We start from the raw sequence: 22,368 nt of genomic DNA, 5'->3' as shown, positions 1-22,368 counted from the left end.
CTCACCACAAATTCAGGGCCAAACCATCATGGCAACTTCTCTACCAGCACCTGAAATCTGCTTTGCTGAATCTCACAAGACGTACAGAACAAAAACAAACCACAATGAGCATAACTTTTTTTCTTTGTGGTACCCCAGTGCTCCTTACATACTGCTATCAATTCATGTAGGTGAAAGGCCAGCTTTAGCTGTCTCTTCCTATATTATGCCACCTCCTTATTCCTTTCCTCCCCTCTTGGTCCTATCACGTCTCCTTACAGTATTCTCTCATTCCCTTCCTCTCATTTTGTGAATATCTCATCCATATTATCTGATTTCTCCTGAAAATTTTGTTAAGTTTTCTGTCTTGCAAGTGCAAGTTGATCTGACCTGGTTAAAGATAGAGAATTCAGTCTGCACCACACTGTTTAATCCTGGCCACCTGAGATTGACTTGACCTTGTTTGAATGTTCAGATAACTTTTTATTTCTTTGCAAGTCAATAGTTTCATTTCTGAAACGCAAAGAAACTCTTTTTCTCTGAAATCTGTATTCACTGAATGCACAGAAAAGCATTCAAGGAACTTACTTAAAGAGATTAGTTTAAAAACTCAGCATGTGTCAAACCTCCAAATAACTTCCTCGGCACATTAACGATTCCTTTGATCAACACTGGCTTTTTTACAATCCATCCTTTAGGGGCTCAGAGTATAAATTATGCATCAGTCACTCCAAAATTTTTTTATTGGTAGATTTTTAATAAATTGCCTGCACTGTTTGCACAAGCTATCAAAATGGTAAAATCTTTTTCAAAATGTAAAAATCCCTGGGTTTCTCCTTTCCCTTTTTTTTTTTTTTTTTTTTTTTTTTTGTCTGCTGCTGCTCTGGGCAAAGTATGAAAATGGAAAAAAAGATGGATTTCTGTTTTTCTGTTGTGTGGAGATATGAACAACATACCTCTATGGCTTTCAGATTCAAGTGCCTCCTATTAACATCCAGAGATCACAAACTAAACATAGATTAAAAATATAAGTATGTTCAAAATGTTTTACAAAGTGACTCATGACTCCTTTTTCCTCAGTTCTCAGTTGTCTACTGCCTCTTTATCAGGAAGTTCCACATTAATGGCTCAATGACTCAGGTCCATTCCAGTTGAGTTTGTGTTGTTGTTTTCTTTTTTTTTTTTTTTCCTATTAAAATACTGTTCTACAAATAAGTATTTGGGAAAATGTACATTTGATGCTCTTTGGTAAAGGGAAACAGCAGAAAGACAGCCTCCAGAAGGGTAAAAGGACCCAGCACATGCATGGCCATGTAACTTTCCCTGTAGAACTCCTATACAACTTCAAGGTGAGAGTCTTTCATTCAGGCCCTGGCATAAATCCCATGAAGCAAAGCTTGCCAGTTTACAACTGTGAGATGGCAATACTTAATTTCCAGCCCTTCAGCCTCCTCTAAGCCAGTTAGACTGTTTCACTGCTGTGACCTACTGTCTGTCCCAATAGCTAAAATGTACTTTAGGTGACATCTATGAGCATGTTATCACCAGTGATTTGAGCACTTTCCCCTTGAATCAAATATGGGATGTCCTCCCTGCAAGCCCAGTTTTAGTGAGTGCTTCTCAGCCAACACAAGGACACAGTTCAGCTATGTCCCCATGTGCTGGATCAGCTCCACAGTTCACAAGGCTGCACATTAGTAACTTGCTTTATTTTCTGTCACCAAACAGGTATTACTCCAGACAGGATGTTGAAATACTTTTACTTTCTCTGGTGAATGACTTTTTGCAAGTCCAAAAGGCTCCTGGTTACCCAACTCAGCACCCACCAGAACACCTTCAATTTACTTCCTAACTTCTGCTCCTCTGAACATAAAAAGTAAAGCATAGCGATTGGGTAGGACTTAAAGCCTGCCAATCTGTAATAGCAGCACTTTAAACCCCTTCATACAGATGGCAGGCATGTATGTACCCCTATATTATAGATGCAGTAAATTAGGTTTTTTCTAAGGTTTTCCTTCTCATGCCTGTGATAGTCTGCAGGGTGAGAGTCCTTTGCAACAGGACTTGGTGAGGAGCATATTGAGGCCTCAGGTCCACTGCAGTCAGGACAGCCAGACACAACTTGTGTTGACATTTTCACATTAAGTGTGGCAGGTATCAGCTCACATGCTCCTTTCACATTCACAGATTGAACTTTATGACTACAAAATTGTCTTACATTTTGTCAGAGAAGATGTGTGTGCTCATGAATGCCTGTCACTTTGTACAAAATCTTTCTCATGCATGTTGTGGCTGCTGTTTCTCTTGTCTTTTATCTGTTACAAGAACACTGTCATGTTTTTCAATATTCAAGTACAACTCTCTACTATCAAAGAACTTTACTATTTCACTCATAAAGCTTTCCACAGACTCTGTTAGGTTGTCAACTACCATGTAGATTAGTCCCAGAAATATGTGTAAACAAAATAAAGGACAAGCAAGTGAAAAAACAGAGGAGATAAATTCAGTGGATTGGTGTTCCCTGGACCTTTTTTCCCCTGAATGCATGTAGCTCTATGCCAGAGAAACAAAAAGAAAATGCCCAACGTCACCTGATACTATCACTTGGGAGATTGCCAAACTGTTAGTCCAAAGTCCAGTTTCTGCTCAAAACACCTACAGAGGTAAATTGTAGCAGAAGACATTGATGATTCTAGCTGCTCAAAGACTCCAGCTATTAAAAAAATCATATTCAGACTTTATCCAGAAGTGAGAAACACTGTGCCATTCTTAAAATGTGAAGGAGGAATTCAGTCAAAAGGATAAAGCCACTGTGTCTTTTCTAGGGAGATAACCGAGTACAAGTATCAGTCAGCTCATGAATTAATTGCAATAGAGGGTAATTGATTAGTTATCAGGAATGTTAGGTGCTGTGACTATTGTCTTATTCTATGAGTTTCCAATTTAGTAACTTAAAAGCAAATTTTTTAAATCTGCAGGCCTGTGTCTGAGTTTACCTACCCTGATTTGAAAACAATTCAGGTACCTCCTTTAAATTCAGAGAGAGAAGCAGTGTATCCAGTCCACCCCAGGCATGAACTAGTGGAGAGAGGGACCAAAGAAGGCTATCAAACACTTAGAGCTAGAGGTCAAAGAGGGAAAGGAAGAGGTTTTGCATACAAACTTTCCCAGTGTTGCTCATATATGATCATCAGCTTTGGCAGGAGCTTTAAAATGGAAATACTGCTTATCCTAGACATGAGAATCCAGTACTGAATGTGAGAAAAATCATTCTGGGCTTTAAATAGTAATGTACTTACAGTACCTGGGTTCTGTTCATAGTGCTGTACTTGTGTATATTCATCTGATGAAAATGGTTCATTTGTTACTCTTGTAAATTCTGGAGGACAGAGATTGTGTTATGTGCCAACAGCATCTGTGGTTTTGTTGGGAGTGTAGTAGGGCTCAGAGGAGACCACAAGGAATCAAAGAAAATAAGGGAGAAAGGGAAGAGATCAACAAAATCTAAGTGATCCTGTTAAGGTGAAGAGTCTTTAACTACTCCTAAAATGTTTTGTGTTTTCTTTATTTCAGTGTTTACATACTCTGAAAATGGCACAGAACACTTTGGAGAAGAACCAAAAAGTATACATTCCCCGGTATGAGCATAAATTTTGTGATGATGCAATGGTAATGGAAAGTCATGTAAAACTTTTTTTATGTCAGTCTGAGGACCTTGTCTAGGTCTGATGGGTCACTGATATCTGACAGTCATGTTCTTACACTATTTCTGGGCTGCTGGCCACAGCTGGAAGCAATGCACATTACTGGATGGCTTTTGGCCTTATCATTTGTCATTGCTTTATGTTTTTCTGCTTATTGCAAATTGATTTAGAAATGCAAAAGATCCAGTGTGCAAGCCATGCAATTACAATAGAACTCCCATCAGGTAAAAATCACAGATTTGATTTTGAAAATTATTTCGTATTTGCTTCAGCTGCTTTTTCTTTTTCCCCCCCCAGATTAACAGTGGAAAAAGAGAGAAGAGAGAGTAGCCAGTCTTCTCTGTTGAAAACCCAACACAAAAAGCTTTCACACATTAAAATCACTTTAAAAAAGTGATTTTCCTGCTCTGAATCTGGGCCTGTGCACTGTACAATTCTAGCTCCAGCCATAATGAGAACTGTAGACTAGACACCTTATATAATGCCAATGATACACTACTGGGCTCATAAGAGCTATCATATGTACTACTGAGCAAAAAAAGGCACACTCATTTTTAAGGTCTTGTCCCAAAGAGCAGCCAATGCAAATTTCTGCTTGTGCTCTTTGGAAGCCTGGAATTTGATCTTCAAGTTCAAATAATCTTGTTTCTAAATTAAGATAGTTACTGCCTCAATGGCTTGCAAAGTACCTGGGTCATAGTCCTTCAAGATGTGAGAACAGAGAGATGATTCTGGATAATTTATTGTAAGATCAGGTTCTGGTTCCTCTGTCTGTAACAAAGTGAACCAAATTCCTTTACAGAGCAGATATTTAAATTTTCTCTTTCTTTTTTTTTTTAAAGGGACCATTTTATAAAAGCACATTACAAATGAACACCTATGTTGCCTTGTACAAATTTGTACCACAAGAAAATGAAGACTTGGAGATGAGGTAAACTCCAAAATATTTGGAAGTTGATTTGACACATTTGCACTGATGGTCATATATGACTTTGGGGAAGGGAGGGTTTTTTCTGACATTTTTAATACACATTTTTATAGATGTAGCCATCAAGATACAAAGGGGTTCTTACAGTTAAAAAGAGCAGATGACCAATTCTTTTGGCAAGGATACAATAGATTAAAAGTTTCAAAAACACTTATGTCACTTTAGGAGCAAGATGGCTTTCAGCTAAAAAATGTTCTCAATTGCTTTTTTTTTTAATCAGAAGTTTTCATCTAGGAATTCTCCACCATGTCTCATGCTAATGCTAAAAATTTTACCAGTCCTCCTTGATCCTCCCTCTTATTCAGTTTTGTCTGAAAAAAGAGAATGGAGTCCAGCTGCTGCATGGCAGTGTTCTCAGTGAGAACTTCACAAACTAACCTTGTTAATTGCTACTTTTAGCTCTTACTTCCTTAGTTCTGCATCAGTTGCTTGCATTACAAGGTCTAATCCAAGCCCAATGAAGGAAAAGGACAGGTTTTTTTTCACTGAAATTATTTTGTTCATGCTGCTCACATTTTGCATGGTCTTGCTAGGGTTCTTACTGTGAAACGTCACCTGTCTTCAAGGCATCCCTATATCAAAATAATCACGTATGTGCCACAGAATTTAGGGAATTGACAGAGAAATGCCCCTCTCCTCAGCATCTCTAACACTGAAAGCCTTTTCCCTGTTCCCATCTGTGTCTTCTCACTGCTCTGGAACTAAAGGGGGGGAAGCAATGCAGAAATTACAGGTTTTCCTATAATTCTGCTTTAATGGCATTTCCTGATCATTATTTTAGGAATGTCAGCTCTTCAGGAAATAACCACAGTATATGGCAACCTTTGGTGCAACTTGCCAGCTGTTCCACTTGAAAGATTCCACCTTTCATCCTGCTCTTGTTAGTTGGTACAACTTGCCAGCTATTCTTCTTGAAAGACTCCACTTTGCATCCTGCTCTTTAGGAGTGCATTCCATCTTGTGCAGTTCTTCCATGATGCAGAACATCTCTCAGACAAGCTTGCGCTGGACTACCATCCTCATCCAGACAGAGAAATCCAGAAAACACATCAACCTTCAAAATCCTCCTGTTCCACATTTTAGAGGGAAAGTAGCCTGTGGTCTGAAACATTCTCTTTCAGGAAACGCCAGACTCTTTCCAGAGATACCAGATAGGATTTAGACTAGTGGTACTCAACCATAGCAGCACTGTTTGTCCCTTGGTCAATTCAGCAATATTTGTGTTAGCATTGTTCCATAAGGGATGCCCAATAGCTGGTAACGTTGTTTTGTTACTGCAGAGCCAGGCAGAATCCAACTCTGTTGCATGAATTCCCATTTAGTGTAGATGAGGTGCTGGAAGTGGGTACAGCAAAGCAGTGTTGTCAAGACTGACAAGCACTGTCCTGGGAACCCAAGTTGGGAACCAGCCAGGCACTGATCAGCTCCATCATAATAAAGGCAAGCAGCAGGGGAAGGACCTGAGCTGAAAGGAAGAGTTAGGACAGATTTCTGGAGTTCCCAGCTCATCTCTGAGAGGATACAATGAGTAGCAGATTACTGCAGTGAAGATGTGTAGCCCCAATTTCAGCAGAAATTAGAATTTACCACAGCCTGGATTTCTTCCCTAACAGCAGGAGCAGTCAGTCAGATTTTCCAGTGCTTTGGCATAATTAAAGTAGGACATTGCAGTAATATTCTAAAAGATGGCCTTATATTACAAGAGAGAATCCTAAAGACAAGCTACACTGTTGTCTTTAATGTTCCAGACACTGCAGAGAATAGAATAGAATAGAATAGAATAGAATAGAATAGAAGAATAGAATAGAATAGAATAGAATAGAATAGAATAGAATGATAGAATAGAATAGAATAGAATAGAATAGAATAGAATAGAATAGAATAGAATAGAATAGAATAGAATAGAATAGTTGGAAGGGACCTGCAGGAGTCCCTGTAGGGACTTGCCACGTTGCCACCTCCTGAAACCCAGATCACTGAGGTAGAGCAGACAACTTATCCAAAGCTTTGATTTACAGAAGAAAAAAGTGAGACCGGACTGATTTCAACTAGTAGCAAGAATCAATTGGATTACCCCCTATCAGAGATTAGTAGCCTAAATCTAGGGGGCAAGAATTACAGATGGGATTTCTATTTTAATTACTTTTTGGAGATTAAAGACATCTATATTAGCTCTCTTCTAGGAAAAAGAAAATCAACAAATCAACAGGCCTTCAACCTAAAATTCTCTGTGCTCAGGCAAGTGAAGGGAGAGACTTAAGGTTCAGTTGACATCTTTCTCTGACAGACAAATAAATTTATATTTTCTGGGTTATTTTCTAACAACCAGGCTGAAGAGTATGGATTGGACAAGGCTCTCTAAATGCTTCTTGTTGAAAGTGTTTTTCCTGTATGTGTAATGACTCCAATGGTGTTGGCCCCAGTCTATTTACTTTGAAGTTACAGGATCCCTTAAAACCTATTTGAGTGTTTCATATTAAATATTAACTGTAGCAAAGGATTCATATATTCTTTCCCATTGAAAAAAAAATCTTTTACCACCGGGATACCAAGTTGTACATTTTCCTTCCTCACCTCAGTTATATTTAATTATTCCAAACACTTTGAAACTGGTTCTTGAGGAGGACTTGAATAAAATCCTGTTGCAGATTGCACGTTTAGAAGACTAAATACCTGTTTCTCCAGTTGTCAGTAGCAATGATAACCACTTAGAAAGTGACCAAAGCGGCCCACCACTGCCCACACCTCAAGCTGCATACTGGTCAGATCCACTTTTTCTATGCATGCTCTGAAAGAGCCTGTTAAATTGGACCTGTTGTCCATATTAACAGATGCTCCAGATGTGTTTGCAGGCTCTTGTGCTGATACCTCAACAATACAGTGAGCCTAACAGGGAAAGCTGAATAATTAGGGGTCAACAAATAATTTTATTAAGATCAAGAAATGTTTCTTATCCAGCAACCAGATCTTTCTGGAGTTAATCTCTTTGGAAGTGGTCTCTCACTTACTTATTAGAACATACCACTATTATAAGTACATAGGAATATTGATGAAGTGCCACTAGTGGGAGGGAAAAAGTCAAATAACTGTTCAACTACCTGCACAAAATCAGCTTAGCAAATTTTGCTATTAGTGTTTCCAGCCAAATTATTCTCCTAGCTCTTGTCTGGAACTAGTCAGCTGGATGCTGATACTTAGCAATTACAACTCAGTGCCACACATTAGAAAGGTAAATATGTCCCATTCAAATAAAAAAGACATTCTTGGGCAGAATTATATCCCTGCTGACTAATTTCCTTTGTCAGTAAAATAGAACTATTTTCCTGCTGCCTTCCTTCTGCAATCACAGCTTGAAAACACAGATGATGTAGTGTGTCCCAACAGTGTGAAATGTCTTAAAATAAAGCCTTTAACAAAGAGGGACTGTGTTTTAAACAGTTCCTTAATAAACAGGAAGCAAAACTTCCAGTTCACAGATATTGTCTCAAAATAAAGATCTAGCCCCAAAACACAGAGACTGTCTTTCTGCATTAACACGTGTGACTGAAGAAAACCTTGCCACCTTATTGGGTCTACCTTCAGTGAATGCTCAAACAAAATAAATATGTAGGGACCACCTTCCTATTAGAAGGGAATTTTTGAAAGCTGTTTCAACATGACAGTTTAGAGTCATCTTACATACTATTCCTCTTCTAATCACAGGCCAGGAGATTTGATCACACTTCTGGAAGACTCTAATGAAGACTGGTGGAAGGTATGTGCTAATCAGTTTATATCTGTTTTCTTTCCAAAAGGAAAAATGTCTTGTTTTCAATACTGAAATTGTATCAAAGCTTCTACTGTTAACAATCTTCTTCTATCAATATGTTTCCTTCACAGGGGAGAATTGATGACAGAACTGGATATTTTCCTGCTAACTTCGTTCAGAGAGTGCAACAAAATGAGAAGATTTACAGGTGTATCAGGACATTCATTGGCTGCAAGGAACAGGGACAGATTACTCTGAAAGAGAACCAGGTAAGATCCTCTTTGCTGGACCCTCACTGGACTCACTACAGCATCCAGTAGTCTTACCAATGACTGAAAGGAAAATTGTGCAACATGAGGGCAGGCAGATTTTTTTACCGCAATTTTAGAAGATTTGTTATTTGAATGGTAACAGTGTCTAGTAGCCAGTTAAGAGCAGTGTTTGCCTTGTGCACACACATACTTGATGCCTAACATAGCCTGAATTTTCAGTTTCACAGACATTCACAGTGATACTTTTTATATTTCTCATTCTCTTATTGACTTCAGAGGGATGAACGCAGAGTCTTAGCAGTAGACCTTGTGTGCCTGAAAAATGATCTGGTTTTCTCCCCACTATTAGAGCTAATCTAATAAAAGATAGTACCTCCCTCCCCAGATCTTAACTTACCTAAAGATCTAAACACAGCTCACTGTCTTTGCTTCAACAGGAAGAGAGTTAAGGCAGCATGACACAAAGCTGTAAATCCTTAATGTGACACTTGTTCACCAGTTGTAAGGTATATTTAATCCCTTTCTTTGTGTATGTGTCACCACTTAAATACCCTCTCTACAGGCTGTAATATATTTTAAGCTTTAAGTGCCCCTGTGAGCTTAAGTACACTATGTACAGTGAGGACTTGCAGGCTCCATTCATCCTGGTGTATTTTCAGCAGCTCCTTCTATTTTGTGTCCTTCAGGTGGGTTCACTAGGCACAAGCCATGACCCAAAACCTGCATTAAGGGACAGATTTGTGGCATAAGCTCATCTAAATAGGATGATGACATACTAAGGATACACACAGCTTGAGTTCTCTGAAATCTGGATGCAATAGAAAGGTAGTTTTTCTCACTGCACCTTGCAAAGCCCAATTTTTATCTGCCTCATTAGGTGTCTCCTTTCCTGTGGCAACTGTGTCACATCACCAGAAATGGTTTGCCTTATAACCTGAACAGCCACTGATTTTAATAAAGTGGAGGAGAAGTCAGAATCAGTGTTGACTTGAGGGCTGTAGATTTTTCCACACAGAACTTCTTTAATGCTTCACTGCACTGATGGATAAGATTAACTTATCTGCTGCTGATTTGTGGGCATAGCAAAACACAAAAGTGCTAACAATCCTTGGGTACACACAGCTTTTTAAGGAAGGCACAGAATACAGTGACCAGAATATATTTTAGCTGCCCCTGTACACATAATACATTGGGCGGCTCCGCAGTTTCTAGAAAGTTCTTACATTCTTTTTACCCAACATCTCTTTTAATTTTTTTTCTGTCTGTACACACTGAAAAAAGAAATATTACCAAAGCAGAACAAGAGCTTTTGGAGGCTTTATGTTCTAAAATAAGCAATACACAAGGGCAAAGGTAGGAAATGGTAGTGTTGGAACATGGCATGCCAGCATGAGGGAATGGTCAAGATCTGTGTCACTTCTCATTAGTGGGCATACCAGATCATCTCTGTCAGCGTGGCTACTGCTGCAAACAGCGAGAGCCCAGTTGCTTCCCTCAGTTTTCACAAAACCACAGTTTCCAAGTGGGCAGCTCTGGCAACTTCATCTAAACACAAGGGCTTTCCTATTGTCCCTATTTCATAATAGCATCAAAAAGGGAGCTTGGAGTCAGGGTGCCTCATCCTCTCTGGCAAGGCAGGAGGTAAAGAAAGGGATGAATTGATCCTGTTCCCCTACTACCTCATTTTTTAAAAAACTTTTTCTGCTCTATCTCAAGCCCACAAAAATGCTGAGGCTGAATATGAATGCTGTCTGGTGCTTGCTCCATGTGGGAGAGGCTTCAGAGGAAGAAAGAAATAAATATTTGTTGTGAAACAGGGGGCAGAGATCAGACTGCACAAAAACATGAATGCAGATACATGAGAGGAAAAGAGCATAGAAAACAGGTCCTGCTCCTCTCTCACACAAATTATGCAAAAGGGGAACATTTGAGTAGCTTGAAGGCCATTTTGAGTAATTTCCAGGTGAGACAGCCACAGTGAGGCTATGGACACTTACCTGCTTCCTGCTGTCCCTCCATACTGGGCACAATTTTTTATATTTTTTTATAAAAAACAACTCTGCCTTCACTGTGGAAAAACTCTTATTGTAAGAAACATTTTAATTGTTATTGAGAATTTTTTACTTTAAAAATTTATTTTATATTTTCAAAGTCAAATTTTCTTTCTTCTTTCTTCAGCCTTTCTTCATTTCTCTGATTTTCTGTCCTTCATTTCTCCATTTTTTTACATCTGAGGCAGAGAGAGAGGTGCAATAGGGGAAGGAATGGCTAAAACAAAGTCATCTGAATGGGACTTCTGGGAAAACTTAGGCAGAATTTTTTTTCTTGTTTGTCTTTTGGTCTTTGGGGAATTTCTGTGGAATGTCATCAGCCGTGTTACCTGTCTCCGGGCAAAGTGTTCAGAGTGCTGTGAATGCAATACATGTATGATGGGCAAAGCACTGACTTCTTCCAGATTAGCAAGGAGATTATTCATCACTACTTATTCCTGTCAAGTCTCACTTTAGCTAGAAAAACTCATTAACTGGTCTAATAAATTCCTGTGACTATAGGATGGTGAAGTTACTTCACTGAGTCACTTTCCATGTGGTCTAGAAAGAGCACAGAACCATTTTGACAATGAAAACAAGGATGATGCACTAACAGAAAAACTTATCCTGTGAGAATAATATGAATTTTCTTTATATTTCTTGATACCTCCCACGATTTATTCTTCAGGTTTCTGTCCTCTCACATCCTATATTAATTTTTCTGGGTAAAGAGTCTGCTCTTGTAAGGCAAAAGGCAATAAATTCATATCAACAAAGATATATGGCTACCCTAAGAAAAACCATTTTAAGATACAAGCAGAGATACTTTCAAAGTGTGAAGCACAGTGAGTGATGCTGTTTATGGAATCATTCGGCAGTTTCATGCCTTGGAAATAACTTTTGGAATTTCAGCTTCATGCACCCTTTCTGGCAAAGCCAATATTCGGGGAGAGGGCTGAAGAATAACCACAGTTTGTTCACCCATCTTGAGCAATATGCACAAGCTAATCTTCACAAAGGATCACTTGAAAATTTCACTATGCAATGTGAAACCCAGGCTGGAGGATAAAAAGTGTACTGCTTCAGAGATGCCAACATCTTGGAGTTGACAGATTTTTCAGTCTTAAAACCAGTTCAGAAGATGACTGGGCACCACCAGGCTCAATCAGAGATCTGTAGGAAGTATGCAGGCATAGCCCCTGACATCAGTAAATCAAGATTATCAATAAGGAAACCAAACCTGACCAATTTCAGTGGCTTTCCACACTTTCAAGCTGTTCTCACAAACAATGTGAGTGCATAATTTCCAACTCTGACTGATTGTATCACCACTTGTATATATATATAATATTTTCTCCAGCCTGTAACTTCTGCTCTAGACTACCCAAATTCATTACCAAACATTATACAAATACTTCTTTGCATGACAACAGGCTCTGATTTGACCTATGTTCACAAAAGAAAAAAAAATCACAATGTCTAATACGTCATCAATATTTAGAAAATAATCTCTTAAAATGCCTTTAAGGTATTTGATCATCCTTACTTTTTGAAGAAGTTAAAATAATCTGCTGTTTGAGTGTCTGATTTTACTTTGAAAAAGATCCTGCTCACACCTTTTCTTGGCTGCCTCTGACACATACAGTCACACTAACACAAATTAGTTTAGAGCTGGGCTTTTTGACTTTAATCACAACAACTGATTTTAAATTGCAAGTGATCTTTGGCAACAGAAATTACCCCAAATCGTGACATTTGTAACAAACTGGGAATCAGAAGCTCTTTGCCTCATCCAGAGTGCACTGTGAGTTTACATAGAAGTCAGTGCAACATCTTGTGATGGGTGTTTTACAAATGTCTTATATCCACAAGGCTGGGCTTAATAAGGCATGATTGGAGGACAGGTCTACAAACCCAGGAAATCCACCTCTCTCAGGTCTTCTGATTAGCCTGGTTGGTTGCTGCTACCTGCCTTACACCTCATTTCCAAGGAGTTACTTTATGTCCCCGTATTTTTGGGATGCTGTAAAAGAAGCTGAGCTTCTAAAAGCATGAATGACTCAGCTGTCTTTGAAAATCAGTTTTGTCGCAGTGACTTATGCATTCAAATTAAATCACTTAAAAGGCAAACTCATCACTGGAAGCAGCTCTTCATGTGCTCCCCAGCTCTTAGTGCTGCACCTCACAGCTAGGCTGAAAGGGAACAGGGCTGTTTTCCAGCTCTCTCTGATTTGCATTGACATCAGTCTTGCTGAGAAGGGATGGGTGTCCCCATTCATTCAGGGATGCTGAGTGACACAAGAAATTTGCAAGAGTCCAAAACAAGGGCACAGATCATCCAGTCTAGTCCAGGTCTTCTTTAAAACCTTAAGTGATATAGGAAAAACAAGACAGTGTTCTCAGTCCAAAAGTTAGGGAAACAACTGATATAAAACCCTTCATCATCATTTGCACAATGACTCTATGGGTATGGAAACTGAACTGCTCAGCATTTCCATCACAAGGCTCACACAGGCAAGGACCTTGGTGCACTGGCAGCAGCAGATATAGAAGCTCACAGTGTCCCTGTGCTGTCATTCTTGCAAACAGAAGACTTGAACTTGCAGACCTCTTGACCTGGCACACTATACAGGCTCTAAGATAGCTCTTGAAACTGTACTGCCCTCATAACAAAAGTCCTACTTCATCAGAACCAGTCTGTGGCTGTCAGATGTGTTAATTACGTGGAAGAAAGAAGAGCTGCAAAAAGTTACAGCAATTTCAAAATTACTCCCAAGGAGAATTGGCCATTTAAGCCCAAATTCAAAGCACAGGATTTAGAAGAACAGGAATGACCATGCAGGTCAAAGGACAGTTTCCTAATTGCTCATCTCCCCCACCTGCTCAGGGCTGACTGACAAATAAAAAATTTTCGGGGCAGCTGTTGACAAGTTCAGACAACAGTCACAATCTGAATGTTTGGGTTTTTTTTACTATTTTTTTAAGATAATGAGATGAAAGAATGGGGAAGTAACTTTATAATCATAGATCCCACTTTCAGATAATTCTGAAGATAACTTTTTGAGTGAGAAATAGCCTGAGATGTGGTTTCTTACCCTGTGGCTTACTCCATTACTAATCTCTTGAGCCAGAGTGCAGGGGAAAAATTCCAAGCATCCCCCTTTGTGTTCCTACCAAATTCGCTGAAGAGTGGTTTCTCTGGCTCACTTTTGTAGTCAGGCCAGGAGCTTGCCATCCAAAACATGCCGGCCTGAGTAGCTGCCATTTGAAGCAGTTTCCAACTTACTTCAGGTACCTGCGGCACCTGAATTCAGGTAACCTGTCGGTACCTGTGGCACCTCGTTCCTTCACAACCATCGTCTTTGCCATCTCTCATCAAGGCTAATCCTCAACAACAGCTGATCCAGCTGATCCATCAGCTGAAATTCAAAACTCTGGATGCTACCATGTCCTCATCGGGATTACTCTGAATTTACCCCTAAGTAACGAAATCAAGAGCCAAATCTCCAGGCTACAACTTGTGAGTGAAATCCTTGGCAGCATACATAAAAGGGGATGAGAACAAAAGTGGCCATAGATGGTATTTTATTCAGTCTTCTCTAAAAAGTGCAGAATTTGGAGCAGCTCCAGGGCTTTGCAAAGTTCCAGCAGCTGTCACAGACCCAGGAGACCTCCTGAGTTGCACAGGACTGAAAGTGTGACATTTTGTGGCCGAGATTATTCTGTCCCTGAACTCACTCTTGGAAAGTAGTGAGAGAAAACTCTGCCATCTGGGGTCTGGCACGTGCAAGGCTTAGTGTCTTAGTATGAGACAATTTCAGCTGGAATTTGGGAGAATTCAGATCTGTGTGTTGGTATGTAGAGCGAGAGTTCTCACATAAAGGCACTGTACACTTCATTCCCAGTGAAGATCTAAAGCTGCTGTAGCAGAGGACACACTGATATCAAGGAGCACTCAAACAAGTAACAAAAATAATAATAATAATAATAATAATAATAATAATGATAATAATAATACCCCACTCCACTTAAAATAGAAGAAATCTGCCATATTTTTCACTCCAAAACCAAAGAAAAACAGGATTCAGAAAACACAGTATTTTTCTTTTGTCCACAAATCATTCTGCTGACAATACAAGACAACAGGGCAAACCATTCTGTTCTTACAATATGTTCTGCACAGCACCAGAGAGGTTAAGCAAAAAAATGCACCAGGCTTAGTGAGCAATGTAGGTCTGCTGGAGATGTGCAAATGTCCTCAGTTAGGAGAAAAATGCAATGATGTAGTTAATCACTCCTTTTAACCGTCCAGCTCTAGTTATGGAGAAGCTGCAAATGCTCATGGCAGTAGGGATCAACTGAAAAGGGGAAATTTTCAACTAATTTTCCTTCCCACAGTTGGATAGCCTTCCTTAGCCATCCTTAGTCTTGTGCTTCTTTGCAGGCTTTTTCTCTCATCATTTCTTTCTCAGAGACAGAGACCAACATATAGCAGTAGTTAGAAACACCTTTCACTGTCCATGTGCTTTCAGCCTCTCTGTTTTGAACAATGATGTGACTGCAGAGGAAGCAGATGCTGTGCTGGGGATTCATGACATAAATGAGTTTGGCTGTTTTGCAACAGAACCTAAACTAGACATCATCAATTCTAGACCTCTCCCACACTTTCCATGTGATTTAGCCCAAACAACAATACATTATTCTTTCTAATTGCATGTCAGCCCCGTTGGTGTGCTCAGTCATTCTGCCCCAGGGATCCAATTCCATTAGTGTTGAGTAGGCAGGATAAGTAAGAAAATTAATGAGTCCATTTACTTTCCAAAACTTTGTCTGCAGGTACAGAGATCCACCTACCTATTTCCAAATACTAGAGGTGGTAAATATGAAGCAGCTTCTCCACCTTCTTTTCATTTCCTTCTGGCAGCATCAGTGCTTGCTGCTAGTAAATTTCATGCAAAAACAGGACAAGTTGGCCTAGAATTCAGACGTGGTATTTAGGTGTCAACTAAATAGTCATGCTGAAATGGATTTATCTAGGAATACTTTAGAGCTATTTTCATTCGTTTCATATCCTGTGAATTATTGTAAATAAACATTGTAAATACTTATCAGACAGAGATGAGTGTTAGTCCAGATAGAGGGCTGGCACTGACATCGTGAGAAATCAGTGTGTGGAGTGGTCTCAATAGGACGTCAGTTTTCCAGCTATATTTTAACCTTGTTTGACTGGTAGGAAATATATAGTTCTTTGGCACAGACGTTTGAAAACAAGTCTTTATTTGGTGTGGTGCTGTGCCCAGTCTAATGTGCCTGTGGCACTAGGCTTTCAAATTGCTTGGCCCTTACCAGATGTTTCAAGTAGGGCTTTTAAGTGGAAATGCCTGAGATGAGAAAGGTCAGGAGGAAATGAAAGCCTTTACCACAGTGTAATATTTGTGCTATTGTGAAGACCACATGATTTCACGACTGCTTCCCTGTGGAGCAGGTGTTATGGGAAGACTCTCAAAAAGCTGGATTTGGGTCACACATTTTGCTATCCAAAACAGGCATCTGCAGGTGCAAGGGCTGAGTGATTGTCATAATCCACTGCTTGTCTCAGAAGTACTGAGGCTCCTCTACCACACAAAAGAGAATATGCTTGCATTCAGGTCAGCTGCTACAAGTAATTAATGATTACTTTTCACCATTAGGTGCTGAGGGAATCAGACAGCTCATGATCTGAAATACCCACTTTTCTCATACGCAAACAACTTCAGCATGATCATTACAGTAGGCTGAAGTCAACATTCAAGTTTCAATATCTTTTATCCACCACAAAGTTCTTAACAATTTTGATATCTCTCATGCTTATGTGGCACTTCAGGGAGATAGGGGAAAGGTAAGTCTCTAAATATGTGAGATTCTTAAGAAAAGAGTGAGAGTCCAACAGGGATTTTTCTACTTATAGAAGTAACTAGCAGGATTTCTAACCTGCCTGATATATACCCTGGAATAATTTGTCTCTTTGATCATGACAAAGAGTTTAACATTTGATACCTTTTTTGTATTCAGATTTGTGTGACTTCTGAAAAGGAACACGATGGCTTTATCAAGGTATACAGCGGGAAGAAGAAAGGCTTTGTCCCCATAGACGTCTTAGAAAACATCTGATTCCAGCAGCCCACTCCCTGCAGTGGGAGCCCTTTGCTGGCAATGCCTGTCTGCCTCATCTCACACTGTGTCAACCCAGATGGGCTGTCTTGCAGATGTTCAGGGAAATAGTGAGAAAACTGAAACAACATGAAGAAAAAGACTTTTAGACTGCCACAGCAACACTAAAAAATATGAGAAGTTGAATGTTTGAAAGAAAATGTAGTCAGAAACCACCAGGAAAAGGAGAGGCCCTTGGATTGTAACAGGAATAAGGTAAGAGAGGGAGAAGAACAAAGCCTGGGCTGATTTCTGGCGCAAGATGGCTGCTACAATCCTGATGGAGACAGACAGCTTGTTCTGAAGGACTAAACTAGCGTCCTGTTCTTGTGTCTTAGAAAACTGTTGGACTGCTTTCTTGTTTGAAGTGTGTATTTTGGGGGAGGGGGGAAAATACCGCTCAAACTGTCCTTGTACTACAGTCCAATGCTTGTAGTAGAGTGTGGCTGTGGTTCCACAGATTTGTCCCCAATACCAACCGAGTTTAGGCGTTTAGTCCTGGTGTTTAGTCTCGTAACAAACCCGTTTGGAGACACCGTGTGAATGTCAGTTCGAGAAATGCACTGTGCCCTGGAAGCTGGCAACTTTCTCTTTCTGTGCAATCTTCCCTTAGGAAAGAGTAGCAAATTTGTGTGTCCTTTGTTTTCTTTGTATATGAACAAAAGCTCTCAGCATATGTTGGGTGTGTGTTGGCTGCTCTCATAGGTCACAAAAATAGCTGATCCTTGGATTCACAAGCCTGCTTGGAAGCATCGCTCTGTGTTTCCTTCACCCTGATCTGGTGATACAGAAAATGGGAAAAACGCTGGGAGACAGCCACAGGCTTGAAACATTTTATATTTTTCTGTGTTTATTGCACTTAAAACATTTTATATATTAATCCTATTTATAAAAAAAAATAAAACAGTTATATAACCCACTGGAAGGCTGAAAATGTTAGGAAAGGACAGGCTGCACACAGGACTGAAGTCTGTAATTATCAAACTGCAGAACTTGTGACAGAAAGGCACAGAGTGTCTTGGTGGTGTACTCACACACCAAAGCTCTCTTCTCCATTTGCTAAATAGAAGTTTTGCAGATTCAGCAGTAAATACACCAACATAAATTTTTTCTTGGCATAAACGACCATGATCATCCCTTGAGTCTTTTCCATGCAAGTGAGACTGTGCAGACATCCCTGTTTTGTCCATATAAGCCTCCATCTTCAGATGTGTTCTGAGCACAGGAACTTTCAGGGAGCGGTCTGTGAGACCTGTGAGTCTTGACTAAATTACACAAGTCAGTCAGTGCCAATTCTGTTGTAGAGCAGGAGTCTATGGTATTTGAAGACAGGGAACCTAATTTCCAAGTATTTAATTGGATGTAATTGCACCAAATACACTTAAACAGCTTAGCATGTATTATGACGTAGAGAATAAGCCCTATTTTAAAGCTCCCTGCTGAATTCATGCCTTCTTTGACTAGCTTGAAACTAAATGCCTGTCTTTTCTGTGACTAACCACAAATTGGTGTCCTAAATCCTGCTGCTGCATGCCAGGCTAGTATAGGCCTTTGCAAAGTTGATGCTCTTTCTAAAAAAAGCAGCTACTGATCCTGTTCCCATGTATCGAGTCAGGTTGAATCTGGGTTGCATAGCCCAAGTCTCAATAGCTAGGTTGCCCTATTTGAATTGCTGATCTTGCTCAAAGCCTTATAAAATCCTGGTGAACTCCACTTTTGACCAGAAGTTCTCAGAGCAGATTGGTCTTCAGTCCCTTAGAGACATATTTTGCTGCTCTTATGCATCCTTTAATTGCAGAGGAAGTTACAGGGCTGCCAGCTGCTGAAACATGGCCCTTTAAAATGCAACCATTCCATACTGATTATTAACAAACTCCTGGCTGATTTCATACCTTCTGAGGGAACATCAGTAGGTGTTTTTTTCCACTTCAAACAACATTTGCTCAGCTCATTTTCTTAAACAACCAATAAACTCGGTGGGAGAGGATTCTAATAATCCTTTAGGATCAAGAGGAAAAGCAGTAGAGACATATTAATCCAGTCTGCTTTATAAGATTACTTTTTATATGTATATTCACCCATTCAAAGGAAAAACTCAAATGTTTCTTACAACTGAAATATTTGCTACTTTTGATCAGGCCTGTCAAGTGGAAAAAAGGAAATTTGTATTAATCTATACATATGTGCTATTGTTTACATGATTGCATCATACTGTGATTCCCCCCTTTTTCAATCTTCTATGACTTTGATTTATCCCTACAATGTGCATCATACTATTCAAAAAGTTATATGAATATTACCTACAAATCACAATGGCCTTTAATCAATGTCAGTTTTATTCCTTTTGATACTGAGCAATAAATAATAAAGTGACTGAGTAAAAACAAAACAGGCCTTATGTGGACTGCATTACATCTGAGAAACTATTGCTTCTAAACCAAAGCTTTCATGTTTATCTTTTCTTTGTGTTTGGTTGGTTGCTTGCTTGCTTTTGTCTTTTTACTGGCCTTTTGCTGCCATTCAATATGTAGATGTAATTTATGCCTAATTTAGCAAGCACATATCATACATGAGTCTTACTTTAAGCATGTGATTCATTGGCTATTTCCATGCTTTAAGCTGAAGAACTTTGCTAAATTAAGGTTATTTTACTCAAATTTTTTTGATGTCTTACTCTTAATCCAGACAAGTATTTCATCACTTCTTTTACTACCATATGCAGTTTGCAATAGGTACTGTGTTAGCAAGCAGTTAAAAATCAGACAGAAGATGGAATGGATTTTATCCAACGTATGTTAAGAAAAATTGAATTTTAGGAGATAAATGCTGCTCAGATTTAATTTAATATTCTGCTTAATAAAGACTATGTGATGGTTGGAAGATGAATAGAAGTGTATGTGTCTTGGCTTTTTTGCATCAGACTGGAATTTTCAGTTACCCAACTTGAAGCACAGTGACTAAACCCATCAGCAGGAGATGTTACTGAGCATTTCCATTTCAAATTTACAGCACTTGCACTTGCCACATTTAGCAAACCATTTTTTATTGTATTTCTGCAATGTATGTAACATGGGGACTCAGAGGGAAGTTTTGTGGCAGGGCCACCCTCAACACTTGTTTCTGGCATATCAGAAAGTAGTTTTAGCCATTCAATGTCCCATCACAGCATAAAACTGCCTATAGAATATTTTCCTGTGTGCTGGGAACAGCTGACCAACATGAATAGAGTTTAAGCTGCCCAAATTGTGATCTTCTCCCTTCAGTAAATAACACAGTATCACAATTTAGTATGACCTCTTCCTACACTTGGACTCAGTGACTCCATCTGGAGATGAGTGCTGCAGCACAACACCATTCAGCTGTGGATTCATTGCCCCAGTGGAACTACCACACTTATGCCTACAAACTTTGGATACCTTGGAAATGCTTACAGCCCTTTTTTCTAATTATTTGTCGAGATTCAATTGACTAAATATAGCACTCAGTGCCATCAGAGGAGCACACACAGGGTTGGCAGAAAGTGTCAAGGGAGACTTGGAAGAGCTGCAACCTTCTAAAGAAGCCACTGGAGACCCTGTAGGTTTTCTAAAATGGAACTAGACAGATGTCTTCGTAAAATTAACCCAACTTATTTATTTTAAATATGTGCAGAAAAGTCTGATTTATTGAGCATTTAAAAGACATCTTTCTTTCCACAGAGGATGCTGAATAAATGCAGTATGCCATATCAATCTTATCCTATTTAAATCCAAAGTAAAAAGAACCCTTGAATGCCATAGGGACTAAAGTTCATTACTTTGCAAAAGGCTCGTCAGTGTTACTCTTCTCCCAAAAACCTATGATGTCATTTATCTGATTTATTTATATCTGTACCAGATAACATCTGACTACAGCATACCTTGTACTTTTTACCATACCTCTGAAAGTACTGCTCATGATTATTGTTAAAAATGAGTAAAGAGATACATTTTTTCCCCTTTTTCTTTTTATAGAATTTCTTTTGCTGGCTGGTGGGTAAGGGTCACTTCCTAAATAGAACACATAAAATATAAGGAGGGAGGAGTGTGAATGATATTCCCATGCATACTCCTGTACTTTGCTCTACTACAAATAGGATCAGACCAACACAAGTGTTTCATTTCATATTTGAGGCATTTCATAATAAATGTGGTCCCAAATTATCATCCAGATTTTGCACACTGCATTTTGCAACGCAAGGAGAATAAATATTTTCCCCAGTGGGAATATATGTCATCACAATGTTGTGTTTTCCATAGCTAAAAAGAGCATCTGGATCTAAGAGGTACATGGAAGTTATTTTTAAAACCATCCTTTATATAGAAAACTGCTATGTGCCTGGAGAATGAACACTTGACAGGGTTGGTACAAAGGAGGCCCAGAAAAATTTTAGTAGGACTGCTGCAGGTCAGCATCCATCTCCTGAGTGCCCCAAGAAACTCTGCACAGCACTTGCCTACATTAATGTAATTTTTTCAATCAAATGAGCTTAAATTAATTTCTTATTTTATTCATGTACCTACAAGCAACACATGCATAAATATGTATGTATATCTTACATACATTACCATCAATCCAAGAGTACATAGCCTTAAAAAATCTGTCATGACTGATTTTTTTCTTATCTTACTGTGCTCAGCACTGAGTTACAGTAGTGGATGGTGCCCAGTTAGTACTGAGACAGGCAGCTAGATGGATAAAGTCTAGAAGTTTTATCTGTATTATACAATGTGTACAATATATAAAGCCAGAGTTGCAGCATTTGAACTGGAAATAGTACAATACATCAAGCAGAGTCTAGATGCTCACTGCTCTGAAGTGCACGTTGTTCATCAGGCAAAGAGAGAGGACTGCATGCCATGTACAAATTGGCAGCCTGCAAACATTGTCAGAACATCATGTAGATCATACTGCTTTGACCCAGTGACTCACAATAATGAGATACTGAAAATAAAGAATGACTTCTCAGGGACACCTGAAGAAGAGGAAGCCAGGAGGCTTTAAAATGTGCTAATCAGTCTCACATGAACACCATGAGAAGTGCACCTAAATCTACCTTCATTAAAATGAAGTAAATCAATGTCTAGACAATTACCATGCTACCAGCAGTTTTCCAGCTGACAGGGTCAGAGGCTGACAGCACAAAACTGGGAGACCATGAGAGTTGTTTCAGCTTTGCATCACGAACAGGAAAAAATGAGACATAGCTGTGGGTAAAATTCAATGTTTAACAGAAGCAGTGCAGCAGTGGTACTGAAGCAAACCCTTTAATTTGTGTTGCCTGTTCCATGCAAGCCTCTCTCCCTGGCAGGCCCAGGCAGCAGATCCCACCCCTTGCTCTCTTCCAAGGGAGGCACTGCAGGAACATGGGCACAATTGCAAAGCAGAGCTCTGGGCTCTTTCCAGACTGCCCACCCCATGCCAACAGAGCCAGACACTC

General features: G+C 39.4%; 1 protein-coding gene across 1 annotated transcript in view; it reads left to right on the top strand.

The window, feature by feature from the left end:
- Window positions 1-19,673, top strand: part of STAC (SH3 and cysteine rich domain) — a 70,578-nt gene extending 50,905 nt beyond the window's left edge. Inside the window, exons 7-11 of the mRNA XM_009095934.4 lie at window positions 3,553-3,617; window positions 4,526-4,614; window positions 8,374-8,425; window positions 8,551-8,688; window positions 16,773-19,673. Coding sequence (XP_009094182.2) covers window positions 3,553-3,617; window positions 4,526-4,614; window positions 8,374-8,425; window positions 8,551-8,688; window positions 16,773-16,871 — 443 coding nt within the window. The 3' untranslated portion in view covers window positions 16,872-19,673. The remainder of the gene's footprint in view (window positions 1-3,552; window positions 3,618-4,525; window positions 4,615-8,373; window positions 8,426-8,550; window positions 8,689-16,772) is intronic.
- Window positions 19,674-22,368: the final 2,695 nt, after the last annotated feature.

This window comes from Serinus canaria, chromosome 2, assembly GCF_022539315.1.
Source record: "Serinus canaria isolate serCan28SL12 chromosome 2, serCan2020, whole genome shotgun sequence".
NCBI lineage: Eukaryota > Metazoa > Chordata > Aves > Passeriformes > Fringillidae > Serinus > Serinus canaria.
The sequence above is the reverse complement of the archived record's forward strand: the minus strand, read 5'-3'. Positions and strand labels throughout refer to the sequence as shown.